This window comes from Alligator sinensis, unplaced genomic scaffold, assembly GCF_000455745.1.
Source record: "Alligator sinensis unplaced genomic scaffold, ASM45574v1 scaffold966_1, whole genome shotgun sequence".
Taxonomy (NCBI): domain Eukaryota; kingdom Metazoa; phylum Chordata; order Crocodylia; family Alligatoridae; genus Alligator; species Alligator sinensis.
Window position 1 is genome coordinate 70262 of NW_005842161.1, and position 14280 is coordinate 84541.

General features: G+C 40.7%; 1 protein-coding gene across 3 annotated transcripts in view; it reads left to right on the forward strand.

The window, feature by feature from the left end:
* ITSN1 (intersectin 1) overlaps positions 1-14280 on the forward strand; it is a 174132-nt gene that overhangs the window by 51260 nt on the left and 108592 nt on the right. For all 3 annotated transcript variants that reach the window (XM_025206536.1, XM_025206535.1, XM_014520847.2), the window contains exons 5-9: positions 7297-7457; positions 8461-8640; positions 9350-9443; positions 12269-12369; positions 13850-13913. In XM_025206536.1, coding sequence (XP_025062321.1) covers positions 7297-7457; positions 8461-8640; positions 9350-9443; positions 12269-12369; positions 13850-13913 — 600 coding nt within the window. The remainder of the gene's footprint in view (positions 1-7296; positions 7458-8460; positions 8641-9349; positions 9444-12268; positions 12370-13849; positions 13914-14280) is intronic.

Here is a 14280-nt window from a genome sequence, read left to right on the forward strand (position 1 = left end):
GGGGCGTGGCTCCCACCATTGTGTGCACCCTGTGGGAGGCATGGGGGGGCACATGCCTCCCAGATCTGTGCATAGGGCAAGGGTGGGCTGGGGCTGGAGGCAGTGCCGGGCTCTTACTAGTGGGGGTGGGCTGGGGCTGCGCTCAGGGAAGGTGGGGAGGGTGTTGGTGGGGAGGGGGTTTCAGGGGGCTATGGCAAATTATGGGGTAGCTGTAGCTCCCCTCCAACACCACCACGGCCCACCCCAGGTGCAGCCCTGGCCCAGCACCCCTGCCTAGAAGAGCCTGGTGCTCCTCTGGCCCCAGCCTGCCCTCGTCCCACATGCAGATCTGGGGGGCATGTGTCTCCCATGCCTCCCCCAGGGGTGCGTGCAATGGCAGGAGTCCCCCCCCCGCCCCCAGTACCACCATGGACAAGCCACTCACAGCTCTATCCCACGCCCTGCCCTGGCCTGACAGCACCTGCCCCGCCCCTGCTCCAGCCCCACTCCCTTCCTCACTGTGGGGGCCTTGATCTGCCCCTGCCCCTTCCCCACAATAGACATACTGGCTGGATACTGCTCTCCAAGCAGGTGGGCTGGCTGCATACGTGTTGTGGCTGCGTGCATGCATGCAACATTTATCAGCCACAGCAGTCAAAAAAAAGCTGATTGTTGATAATATCAATTTTCCTTTTATTTGTGCTGATATGATATGGCCCAATGTATTGATGCACCTCTACTAAAAACAATTGATGTAACCTGTTTTATATATTTTGGGGCTTGGGGAGTGTTAAAATAATTTTGTGACAGGGTAAGGAGACAAGACGGAGTCCTAAGGGGAGCTGCACAGGAAAGGTCTTAAGGGAATGTGAGCATTCACCCATCACCACCCTCTAGGACCTTGCTTCTGGGAAAGTGAAACCAATTTGGAGCTGTCCCCTGAATACCCACCAGATCATGTAAATGTTTTATTAGTATGTCATGGTCAACTGTATCAAAGGCTACCAAAAGGTCAAGCGGGATCAGCAGAGCATATTTTTCCTCCCTTGTAACTTCTGTTTTAATCTCAATATTCTTAATTTATGGAGTAATGAGGATAATATTAAGGTAAGTTTAATGCTTAATGTAGAAAATAGTTCAGTCTGTCACTTTCAGTTTAATCTCTTGTTGATCAGTCTTGATTTTTTAACCTCAGTTGAGTTTCCTTGCCATATTATACTTGTAATAATCAGCGTAATTAAGCCATGGTTTTGGGCCATCTCCAGGCTTGCTGCAAAAACCAAAAACAAAAAAAACCCTTACTGACAAAGAGAAGTGCACAGGAAATCTTGCAGTCTTGGAGCACAGGGTGAGGTGGGACTGCCTCTACGGGGGTGGGGGTTATTCAAATAATAGAATGAGGAGGGAGGGAGGTGGAGTGATTCCCAAAGAGAGAGGAGGTGGGGATGGAATCTGGACAGGGTTATGCAAATGACTGAATGGGAGCCACCCCCCTTCTCCCCTGTAAATGATGGAGTGAGAGGAGTGGAAGGGTGGGATTATAGGCAGGGTTATGCAAATGAAGGATCAGGGCTATAGAAGAGAGACAGGGTTACATAAAATGACAGGGAATGGGTTTGGGGGACAGGACAGAGCTGCCTCTGCCCCCCACCTCCATTCCATTTGCTGTCATTTCGCATAACCCCACCTCACATTCGTAGCCCAATCCTTAATTTTTATAACCCCTCCCCCTGCATTTCTGGAATCAATAGTGATTATCTGTTCACTTGTTTATCAGTTCAATCTATACAGCTTAAACTAACCTGCAAAGATTGAATTGATTCAGCCTTGGGCTTTTTGCCTGCCAGTACTTAGTCTCTGAGAGGATGTTGGAGAACACTTTTAAGAGTCTAAGTAAGATGCATATGAGGTGAAACATCACAGGAAGAGGGTCTCTACACCAAACTGTTTGGAGTTATTTAAGAAGATTTTTAAAACCATTCCTCTTTTTGGGGAAGGGCATTGAATGGGTGATCACCCAACAGCTCCAGGCACATCCCAATGTCTTCAGTTTCTTGGACCCTTGGCAGCCCAGCTTTTTTCTTGGTTATAGCACAGAGACTGCACTTGTAGTCTTGGTTGATGATCTTCACGGGGAAATTGTGCTCTGCATCATGAGGTGCTGATAAAACACTTACATGACCTGGTGCGTATTCATGGGATCACTCTAAATTGGTTCCAGTCTTTTTAAGTTTTCTCTTGCTATAAGCCACCCTGAGCCTTTTTTGGAAAGAGCTACAAAGAAATGTAATGCACGGATCAATCAGTAAATAGATAATACATTTTCAAGCTAAAAACAATGATGTTGAACAATGATGATGAACACAGACATATTTTATGGATATCATCAGCAATCTCGCAGGCAAGGATGGTTGTCTTCCATGTCTCATCTGTGGGTCTGAAGATAGCTGATGAGGTCCAACTAGGATTGACAGACTCTGTTGCAGCTCAGGCACATGTTTCTGTATGAGGTGGATGGCTCTAGGTTCTTGATTCAATCTGCAACATACCATATCTGCTGCTCCTGCTTTTCTGTCTCCTGTTGTTGTCGTAAGGTTTCAAAGTACTGAGATCCTTGCACCAGGATCTTCCTCCACCTGGGGTACTCCTGGGCAATATTCTCCCATGAGTTGATGTCGATATTGCATTTTTTTCAATTTGGCCATGAGGATGTCCTTGAAGCACTTTCTCTGTCTTCCTCTTGAGCATATGCCTTGACTGAGCTGAGAGAATAAAACTAACTGTGGGCATCTGGAGTTGGACATTGGGTGACATGGCCGGCCCAGTGAAATTGATGCTGTATGATCATTGCCTTGATGCTCATGGTGTTTGCTTGTGAGAAGATGCTAACATTGGTGCATTTCTCTTCCTGCTGGCTATATAAAATAGTCCATAGGCAGCATTGATGGTACTTCTTCAGTGGCTTGAGATGTCTCCTGTATGTTGTCCACATCTCAGCTCTGTACAGTAAGGTGAGGATCACAACTGCTTGATAAACCATGAGCTTGTTTCGGATCTGATGTTGCCATCTTTGAACACCCGTTTCCTCCGATGTCTGAAGGCTGCACTTGCACATTTGCGGTGATGTTGGATTTCTTCATTGATGTCAGCCTTCTGTAAGAGATGGCTTCCGAGGTACGGGAAATTCTCAACATTCTCCAGAGTCTTACTGTGAATCTGAATTACTGGAGCTGGGAACTGCTCATTAAGAGCTTGTTGATAGAGGACCTTAGTCTTCTGAATGTTAAGCGTCAGTTCTTGTATGCCTCAGTAAAGATGTCAATGATTGACTGAAAGTCTGCTTCTGAGTGAGCACACACTATAGCATCATCAGCATACTGGAGCTTGATGATTGGTAAACAGTATATCAATAAATAAATAGATAATACATAAATAGATAATATAGTTCCTAGCAATTATTCAAGTTAAAAGTAATCCATGATAATAAACACAGACATGTTTTATAGATATAATAATTCTGTAATCAACTTACTCTTCTACACTGGCTTCTGGCCAGGTCTTAACTAAAATGAATTAATGTACATTAAGTTCTTCCTAATTTTGTTATATATAAACTAGTGAAATTAGGTGGTGGTTACTGTCAGTTGCCCAAATTTAAAGCGACATTTATACAAAAGCAACATTGCAGTCATATAGTCTGGGGCTAGAGTCTTTAAAAAAATAGAAATAGGCAGTTGTTCTAAATAAATCCTTTAAGATACAAAAACCTAATGTTTTACATCTGTCAGCTTATTCAAATTGTATGTAAACCCTGTAGCCTTCACCTTGAACTTAGTGTCTCTCTCTGAAATTTGTCTTAAGCCAGATAAATGGCAAAACTGTTGACTTGTAATACTTGAGTTGAGCAGCAGACACTAACTGAAAATGAAAGATTTTACTAAGTAAGCAGAAAGGGAGTAGCCTTATTCAGTTGTAGTAATAAGATGCATGCCTGTCAAATTTCTGTTTATTATTAATTGCGCAGTGTTTTCTTACAGTAAAAATGTATTGCCAGAAAGGGAGAAAGTAGCGGATGATGGATAGTTGGGCCACATTTTCCCTGCCCCTGTTTCTAGAGTAATTAGTAAATACAAGCTGATGCAGATGTGGTAGTTTTCTAGACTTAACAAATGAGTACTGTTACAGATGTAGATGCTTGCTTATTTTATTTTTGGCCCATTGTTGTACATCTACATCAAGCATCACAATCAGTCTTAATTGTTGAATCCAACAATGCTCGTGGTCATGGCAAAGTTGACAAGCTTACATTTCTAAAAGGAGGGGAATCTGTTCAATGGGAAAGCCACTGCCTGATCAAATAAACTTGCTAGGGTAGGTTTGTCCTGACCAGTTCTTTCTCTGATTTATTATATAGTTAACCATTTGAACCAATATAAACAAACTTTTTTTTTAACCTACCAGTTGGAAGTTGGGGTCTGAAGGAAGGGTAAGTAACCCTTGAATAAAACGTCAACCAAAAGAAAGATGTGTACCCTGTTGAAAAGTTTATTTACAGTTTTATGTAGTGGCTTTTTATTTGCCTTTAAATTGTATGGTGTTCTTTTGTAAACATCAAAGTAACTTAAGTGTCTGCACCTGCCTTCTCTCTCCTTTAAAGCTTGATAATCTGTGAGGAAGGCTACTGCCTCTTCTATATTAATTGTACATTGATTCATGAGCAATGTGTGCCTCCTGAGTCTGGGGGGGGCACCAGATCGCTGATGGAGGGTGGTCCCCCTCAGCCTATCGCTAACAGGGGTGGTGTTCCCCAGCGGCTGAGCCTGGAACCACCAGTGGTGAAATAGTAAGTGCACTTCCACCAGCACTTCCAGTTTCGTGTCTGGTGCTTCCAGGGGGTGCACGGCCAATCTCGGGGGGTGCACATGCACCCCCTATGCATCTCCAATACATTGATTTACCTCCAAATGCAAAATCCAGGTGGGATAGGTACTGTAGAAGGGTTAGAACTTAAGCCTTTACATCTTTGGATTTCTGGGTAGAAATTCTGACAGTACAAATGTATTTGGCCTCATCTTTAGTATTTTTTTGTGAAACTGTTCAGATCATCAGAGAGAAGTACCACTTATAACAAATTGGGATCCCTAGGAATCTAACATAACCACTACATCCATTTTTACTAGTAAATATATGTATATTATATTGGCGATAGAGAGAAAAAGTCTAACAAACTGCATTGTCCATTACATGACCTGAATGCAGACTTGGAACAGCAGTGGTATTCAGCATGTTCCACAGCAGTTCTCTAGTATTATTGTTCCTACAATAATGATTATACATGGGCTTATTGCAGCAGTTCCCCCGCTGTGCGCCATGCTTCTGATTGGCTGAGAAGCCCGGGTGTCCCCATTCTTTGCTACCAATTGGCTGAGAGGGTTGTTTGTCATGCAGCCCCACCCCTTGCCATGGATTGGTGGAGAGGGGTGGGGTCACATGACAGGCAGCCTTCTCAGCCAGTGAGTGATGAGGGGTGGGGGTGGCAGCCATCCTTGTGCCAGCAGCCCCCCTCCTGCCTTTTCCCCCTTTCTCATGTGCAGCCATGAGACTGTTGGCTCCCACTGGGGACCTGGCATTTTATTTTTACTAGCTTTGTTTTTTTTCTGCGGATTTTGTGGACGTTACCCAATTTTACAGATAATGCCTGATTTCACAATATCTATGAAATCGTGAATTGCATAGCTCCTTAGATATAAGGCATACCTTTTTTCCCCCTAACTCTTACACCACAGAACCCACAGCCAGGCCTTTTTACTCTTCCCCTGTAAAGTTTAGTGCTAGATTCTCAAATGACAGAAATCAACTTGGCTACATAGAGAGTCAGTAGAGACCCGGTGATTATTTCTGCCTCAAGAGAATCTGGCCTACAGTATTACAGAGCATCAGGAGCATCTCTGTGCTTGAGGAGTTACTGTTATTTTATACCAGATGTGCGGGGCAGTAGTGACTGGCCCTATATAAATGTCTATGGCAGTAGATAGATTTTGCCTATTTTAGCAATCTTCCTAGCTTACTTTGGGATGGTCTTTCCCCTTCCTGGTCACATGATGCATTTAGTTGTCAGACATTGCTCATTATTGCCAATTCTTAGGGATCATTTTTTGTTGGCCTTTGTCTTAATTGGATGAATCAGTGAGGGCCAACCTTTTTGACAGGCGTGCCATAAATTAAACCCCATGCCCTCCCCATGTACCACTCTAATCTCCTTTCTGTGCCCACTTCTGCTCCCTGCCCTGTCTGCCACTGTGCTGCCTGCCCTTTCCCCAGTCTGCTGTGTGCCATACACAAAGGCTGCTTGTGCCATTTATGGCGTGTGTGCTGCAGGTTGACCACCTCTGGTATAAATGCTTTCCTTGGTGCAGGTTTAGTTAGATATAAACTTGTAGTTTAACTGCCTGGCTCCTATGATTTAAGTAGTCAATTTGTGTTGCTGTAGCATTAATATGGAACATAATAATGTAAACTGTCTTTTAGTTTTGTTTTGGAAAGAATCCTGTATTTTGTACTTTATTTTTAAGATATGTATAAAGAAAGTGGTCTGATGTCATAAACTAAATTTACAGTTTTTTAAATCATTAATGGGTATTTCGTTTTTTTTATCTTGTTCCTATTGCAAGAACTGGTATTCTGTCTCCGGCTTCTCCTTCCTCATCAACACTATTCCCTGCTGCGCGCTGTTTAAGGAAACAATATCTTTTTTGTTTCTTCATTTGATGTACTGTTAAGTCAGAGACTACTCTACATGAAAGCCTATTCAGAAACTGGGCTTACTGCTTTATACTTGAATACTATTGTTTGACTGAAAACGCATTTGTACACTTGCAGTTATAATGGTGTTTAGTACAAGGCATGAATTTAAAGAGCATTTTATTATGGGAGTAGCTGAAGTACAAATTTGTTGACTAAGTCATTTGGATCCCTGTGGTGCTGTTTGCGGTACCATGTAGCTTTATTTGTGCAACTTAGCAAAGTTCTTGTAGAATTACACTAATCCTTCCTTTCAGGTTGCTGCACTACAATTCTACTGCAAAGTGATATATAACTTTAGAAATCTCTTTTTTTCATCATTCAGAAGAAGAAATTGGGAAGCTTGTGGTCTACTATTTACTAGCTATATTCTCTTTCGCATGTTGTCCTGTGTAGGACTTATGTGAGGGTTTTTTGAGTTCCTGAATATGTGATTTTTTTTTTGCCCTTTGCTTTTTCAGAGAATTCACAAATTCATAATTTAAAAATATAATTGCAAATCTTCCTTATTTGTAGGGCACTGGCTGACATGAATAATGATGGGAGGATGGACCAGTTGGAATTTTCTATAGCTATGAAACTTATCAAACTAAAACTACAAGGTTATCAGCTCCCCCCTGCACTGCCCCCTGTCATGAAGCAACCACCCATTGCTATTTCTGGTGCACCAGGGTTTGGTAAGAGCAGAATTATATGCTGTGGTGATAACCTATATTAAAACATTGAGCAAAACTTTTATATTGAGATAAGACAGGGTTGAAAGAGACTGCTTACAATAAATGGGTAAATGCTTAACCTGTTGAGTTTCTCCTGCTGTACTCCACTAGTGGAAGCTCCTTTCTCTGTTAGTTTGCCATGGCTCATGATATGATAGGTACCTGGGAAACATTGCCACCGTAAAAAGGAAAAGAAATAGTTAATGGAAGTGGTAAGTATTGCATAAAATTTCTCCATTTTTAAAGCATGGGTGGCTTTTTCCTAAAACTTTTGCCTTTTGGTTTGTCAGATTTAATTTTAGGCTGTAATGTTTCAGTGAAAATGAACATACTGAGTATTGGACTTAAGGGAGAAATAGCATATTAAAAAAACTGAAACTTTCTTATGAAGAAATCCAGCAGTCAGTTAGTCTCTTAGCCTACTATAGAACCTGATCCAGCTGCCTGCCTGCTAGTCTCACTCTTCTCCAGTGGCATCACTAGATCTCCTAAAGCTCCGTATTACCTGTGCAACTCTTCTCACCCCTGAAATACCTCATTACTGTGTGTTTACCCTATTCGCTTTGCACTGTTTCATCTCAACAATGGTTTATAAACAGTTCGTCTGAAGATCATTCTAATGTGTCTAATATAGACTGTGATCTCATTACTTACTAGTAGTTGACAGTACTGTTCTTCATGTAGCTCCAGGTCAGCTACTTACTATACCAAATGTTAATAGTTCTGTGGTTAGTGTTGCAGTCAGTAGGTTCCCATAATGTGTATGCACGTCATTCTTCCCGAGTCATTTCATGTTGCTGACACTAGCTGATTGGTAACTTTGACATTTATTAGTCTTCCTTTTCACCTCAACCTATTTTATTTTAGGTTTGTTAGAAATTCTGAAAACTGCAGTCCTAATATTCTGGTCTGGTACAAAAGATTCTAAATGCAAAAAAATTATATTTCCTTGTCTTGTACATAGGTATTGGGGGTATTGCTGGCATGCCGTCTCTTACAGCTGTCGCCCCAGTGCCAATGGCATCCATTCCAGTAGTAGGGATGTCTCCACCACTAGTATCTTCTGTTCCTACAGCAGCAGTGCCTCCCCTGGCTAATGGAGCTCCTGCTGTTATACAACCTCTGCCTGCTTTTGCTCATCCTGGTATGCTGCATACTGGAACTGTTTACTTCCTTGCTACTAACAAATTATTGTGCAGTTTTCTCTGGGTCCAAAGTGTCAGAACATGATATTAGCATCTATAGCTGATTTAATGACTGCACTTATGTTGTTTTAATTCCAGTGAAGTTTGTAAGCTCTTTCATGAACTAAAACAAATGTAAGCCTTCAGTGGAAGAAACATAGGTGTTTAGATTTCAAAATTTGGCTACTTGGCTTTTTTGGATCTTTGTGTGTCCAAGCCAACCATAAATCATTTTGAACAAAATGTAAACATTGTAGTGGCAGCGTGGCAAAACTAGCTTGCCCATTAATCTGAACCAATACCTACAAAATGGTACAGTTGCCTATTTTTAATTATTAAGGTAATGCCATTGTTTAGATTATTTTAAAATAGTAGGATACACAAATCCCACATTATTTTATAATTATAGTCCTTTTCAATTTACCAACTAAACTTTTGTAACAATCTGGAAATGTTGAAAGGCACAAAGATATGCATGTGTCTTATTTTTGTAGAACAGTAAGAGACTAATTAATCTCGTTATTTCAACAAGAACATTACAAAAAAAATCAAAATTTCATATCATAATACTTGATTTGTTCTAGTAGGAATTCGCTGCTTGAATTGTGCAGTTTTATATTTTAACTTTACTTTTTAGTATTAACACTATTATTATTATTATTATTACAGCCACATTGCCAAAGAGTTCTTCCTTTAGTAGATCTGGTCCAGGGTCACAATTAAACACTAAACTGCAAAAGGCACAATCGTTTGATGTGGCTAGGTAAGTTACTGTGGAGTGTGTTTGCGCACACAGTGCACTGTAACAGGTTAATAACATCTTTAATTGACGGTCAAAGCCTGTTGAGTTATTACTTCCGAGGATTTTTTATACAATGTCTTCATTCAGTGTGAAATACCAAATACGTTACAAGCCATTTAAATTTAATGTGTAGCTGCTCTAAAAGTATCAAGTCATGTTCAAATATTTAGAGTTTTTTTTAAGTTTCTGCAGAAAAGCATCAGTCTGCTGAGGACGATGTATTTCTTTATCACACATTTATTCCTTTTTTTAGTATGGAAATGTATTTACATTATTCTTAGAAGGCAGAGAAGTAGCTTTTAAGAACTAAAAAAATTGTAGCATGCTTTTTACAAGCATTTACTGTGAAGAGAACTTTCAGACACAAAATATTTTAACTCAATAGAATTTTATGGGGAGAGAGGAGTTAGCATTTGCTGTACAGCGGAAAGCCCACTTTCAGTGCTCAGCATTCTTATGGGAGTCCCAAACATTCTTCAGTGAAAAGAAAATAGGGTAGGAAGAAGCACTTAGTTAACTATCTAAATCCTGTTTTTAATCTCCACTCCCCTAGTAAATATTCATTAAAAGGTTTCTTTGCATCATAATACTAGGTGCTAAATGCCCCTATTACTTTTATATAAAGCAGATTAAAAATGACTCAACACAAATAAACCTACTGTTATCTCAAAAACAGTAGTGCTGGAAGCAGTGGAAACAGCATGATCTAATCCCCACAGGGAAAGGCGATTACCCCCTGCAGTCAACCTGGTGTAATAATGATTATCTCCATAGGGGAGCCAAATCCGGGATACTTTAGCTGAAAGACCTGAATATTCTTTAAGATAGTTGTTACAGTTTCTGTGCTAACTGCACCTTAGCCTCTTTCTGGTCACCCCACTTTTTCCAGAGTCCATCACTTTTCTCCTGCAGTAGGGTCACACAGTTCTAACACTCATACCAGTCTCTGGGCTGCAGTCCCCAGTAACCAGTCGTGCTTACTCAGTGGGTTTGACTTAGCTGTAGGCACTGAAGAGCTGTTTCTGTATAGACCAGTGGCAGTCATAACCAATAACAACACAGCCTTATTAAAGCAACGTTGTTTAGAGAAAACAGATGTTTAGAAAAACTGGCCTATATGTGTGCCTTCCAGTCCCTAAGATTTACCCTCTTCTAGATGCAAGAATGGACATAATTCTTCTAAATCAGTGGTTTTCAACCTGTGGTCCATGGACCCCTGGGGTCCACAGACTATGTCTAAAGGGTTTGCAAAAGGTGACTATGATCAAGCAGAAGCATGTCAATACCCACACTTAGAATTCAAAGGGGTCTGCACCTCCATTCAAAATTTCCAAAGGGTTCTTAATCTACATTTGAAATTTCTTAGGGGTCCTCAAATGAAGAAAGGTTGAAAACCACTGTTCTAAAGAACTATATGCAGAGCTTCTCTCTGTCTGAACCTACCTTCTTGGGCAGCCCCTCCTAATTCAGCTTCTTCCAATGCCTTTCTTGGAAGAGCTTTTTAAGTGTTCAGTGTCCTTCCAATCTGTAGGCACCCAGCTGGCAAAGCAGAAACATTTAATTCAGGATGAAGCATTAGAAGCAAATCAGTACCGTCAGACAGGAGAGCTATTTATCCAGTACACAGAAACCTCACTTCACTAACTCGCAAAGAGTATTCCATAAAATTATTACATCTCAGTATTCTTACATTATTATACACCAATGACAGGAAAGAAATAGAGAGGCCAGAAGACAAATGTACACAACTATGGTGGCTTTTCACTTATCAGTGTTATTAAATCTTTTCAGTTCACCTTTTCATTACTTAGACTTATTTCTGTTTTCTGTTCCAGCATAAAGCATAAGTGATGACTTGGAAATAGCTGTATAGTGTACAATAGAGGTTCCCAACCACCGGACTGCGAAGGGTTGGCTGCTGGGTCATGGCACAAGCCCCCTGCTCGAACCCCCATCTGTCTGCCTGGGCAAGTGGCTTCCGCTGCCGGCAGTGATATACAGGGTTAAAGCGGTGGGGCTGGGAAGCCCCAGGAGGGAGGCAGTCGGCTCCGTGTGCACTGTCCTGCTTCCATGCTGGTCTGCAGGTTGGGAACCACTGGTGTACAAGATACTGCTTGTATTCATAATTACTAGGTTACTGGTTTCCTTCTCACTTCATTAGTGAAAGACCATGACTGTGCTATATCTGTTCAGTGGCCTGTTTTTAATCTGTTTTCCATTGTAGGCCTCTGGATTTGTTACCTGGTTAAAAAGGCTAGAGCAAAGGCTAATGTAAAATAAGAAATGCTGCTTCTAGCACCTGCAATGAGATCTTTCCCACTGCATTGTTGAACGTGTTTTTTGCACATTTTGGTTTTTCCAAAGCATTTACTCTGACTACTTTCCATCATTCAGAAAAAAAACCAAACAATTCATGGCAAGCATAGCAGTTGACCTAAGAAATATGCTTTTGGACAGGGTAATTATTCTGAGACACAAATTTAGTGGTGTCATATTTTCAAGAATAGAAGGGAAAATTTGGAAAAAAAGAAAATGAGGCATTCAACTTGAACTCTGAACAGCACTGCTATATAGCCTCCTTGTAGCATCATGTGATTAAATGTGTAATGAAATGTGATAGTGTTCAAGTGATGTTGTAGCCATGATAGTCCAGGAAATATGCAAGACGAGATTTTTTTGGCTATCTTTCATTGGACCATCTACATGGTTGGGATAGACTTAGACAAGCTGTCAGGTATCACAGTACCCTCCCTTTGTTTGTTTGTTTTTTCCTCTCTTTATTCTAGTGTGCCTCCTGTGGCAGAATGGGCTGTTCCTCAATCATCAAGACTGAAATACAGGCAACTGTTCAATAGCCATGATAAAACAATGAGTGGACACTTAACAGGTATTAAAACAATTCTTATTCTCAGACTATTTTTTGCCTTCATTGCAGTTATCAGAATCAGTTAATATAGTGCTTGGAAAAGTACTACTTTAGCATGGGACTCTCCTTCTGTAATCCAGTAGAAAAGAAGTGCTTATTGTCTGTGTTCAGGTTTTCCACCTGTCCTGTGGTCACAGTTAAGAGCAAACAAATGATCACCTGTGAAGGGTGGTTGTTTAATGAATGGACAGAAGTTAAGAAAGGAAATTCAAAAGCCATCTGATGAACCTGGAGCCAGTTTCTGAGAAGTACTAGATACCTGCAAGTTCCCTTGCCTACTTGCTGACATTATTCTTCCCCTTCTGCTTTCGTAATGGTTTATTGTAAAGTGGTTAGGCTATTGGGATCTATTTAATAAATAATCATAATGGGAGTATTTATGTAGGATCACTTGCATAAAAAATTTAATGGATTTGGCTATCCTTAAGACTTCATTTGACCTTCTAGTCGCATGGAGCTTTGGCCATTGGTTCTAAAAAGGCTGTAAGTCAGCTGCATAGAAAAGGTCAACTTGTCCAGTGGATAAGTTTTCCAGGTGTGTAAAAGGTGGGGAACAAGCAATAGCTCCATGAGCAGTAGTAATATTACACCAGATTCTGTATCATTTAATTTTCTGGGTAATAAATTACTTGAAATGTAGAGTTTCATAGTAGCCCTATTTCAAGGTTCCAGTGGGGAGGGACTGCTGGATCCAGGCCCTCTGAACCTTTTTTTAACCTTTTACAGGACAAGGGCCTCCCATCATTTTCCTGCTGGCATAGCTGGGCAGGGCTTCTGAATCCTTATTGACAGCCCAAAGAGGAAAGGCTTCCAGGACTGAATTCTTCCTGCCCTTTGTTGACAGCTTGGTGTCCAGGTGATGAAGTTTGTCAGGGTGAAAGTGTTTCTTTAATGGGAAAACGTGTAACACTTCATGCTGGCAGGCTGTCAACAATTCTTTTGAGATCACATTTGACTTGGTATCTCTGTCACCCAGCCCAATTCAGAGGAGGCACTGAGCATACTCAGGGTGCCTTCCTCATGTGCATTACAGGAGATTGCCAAGAAAGAAAATTGATTGTAGCAAATTGACTCCTGGAGGGCACATCCCTGGCTATCTGAGGCCTTATTAACTCAGTTCTGAGGGACAACAAATGCATCGTGGTAGAAAACATGCAGCTTCAAAAAGGATAGGAAAACACATTCAGCGTAGTGGGGGACATTAATCTTGATAACATCCATTAATCTTACGTGTTCTTGTAAAATATCTTGGCTCTGGTCTACTGTAGTGGCTTGTTCAGACCCTTCACATAGTCTTAATTAAAAATATTCAAGATCAAATATTCAAAATTGAACCCTACAGTGAAAGGTACATTTGTTGATTTTGGGGCTGTGGGAGATGAGAGGGAAACTGTTTTTTTCTTGTTTTTGTGTTAATTCTTGTTCTAATTTAATTCATTAGGTCCACAAGCAAGAACTATCCTTATGCAATCAAGTTTACCACAGGCTCAGTTGGCTACAATATGGTAAATATAACTCCTTTAACTTATATTAAATCAGAACCTTATACTTATCTTTCTGGACTGCCCTTTCTTTTTTCCCCTTCCTTTTTCCCACTTAACTGTTAGCTCGCTCTGCTTTGCTATTTTAACGTTTTGCTTTTAATGTTTTGCTATTAACATTTTGGTTGTGGATAACAAGAGCTTCATTCTCATACATATTAACAACATTATCTAATAAGTGGCTTTGTCAAAAGAATTGGTTGCTACTGCAGTTTTTGGACAAGTCAGCTATTTTTTTACAAATATAAGGAAGAGTTAAAAAATGCAAACTTGTCAAGTATAACTTCTATTTGGATACCTGTTGTATTCTTTGTCTCTTGTGCAAATTTGA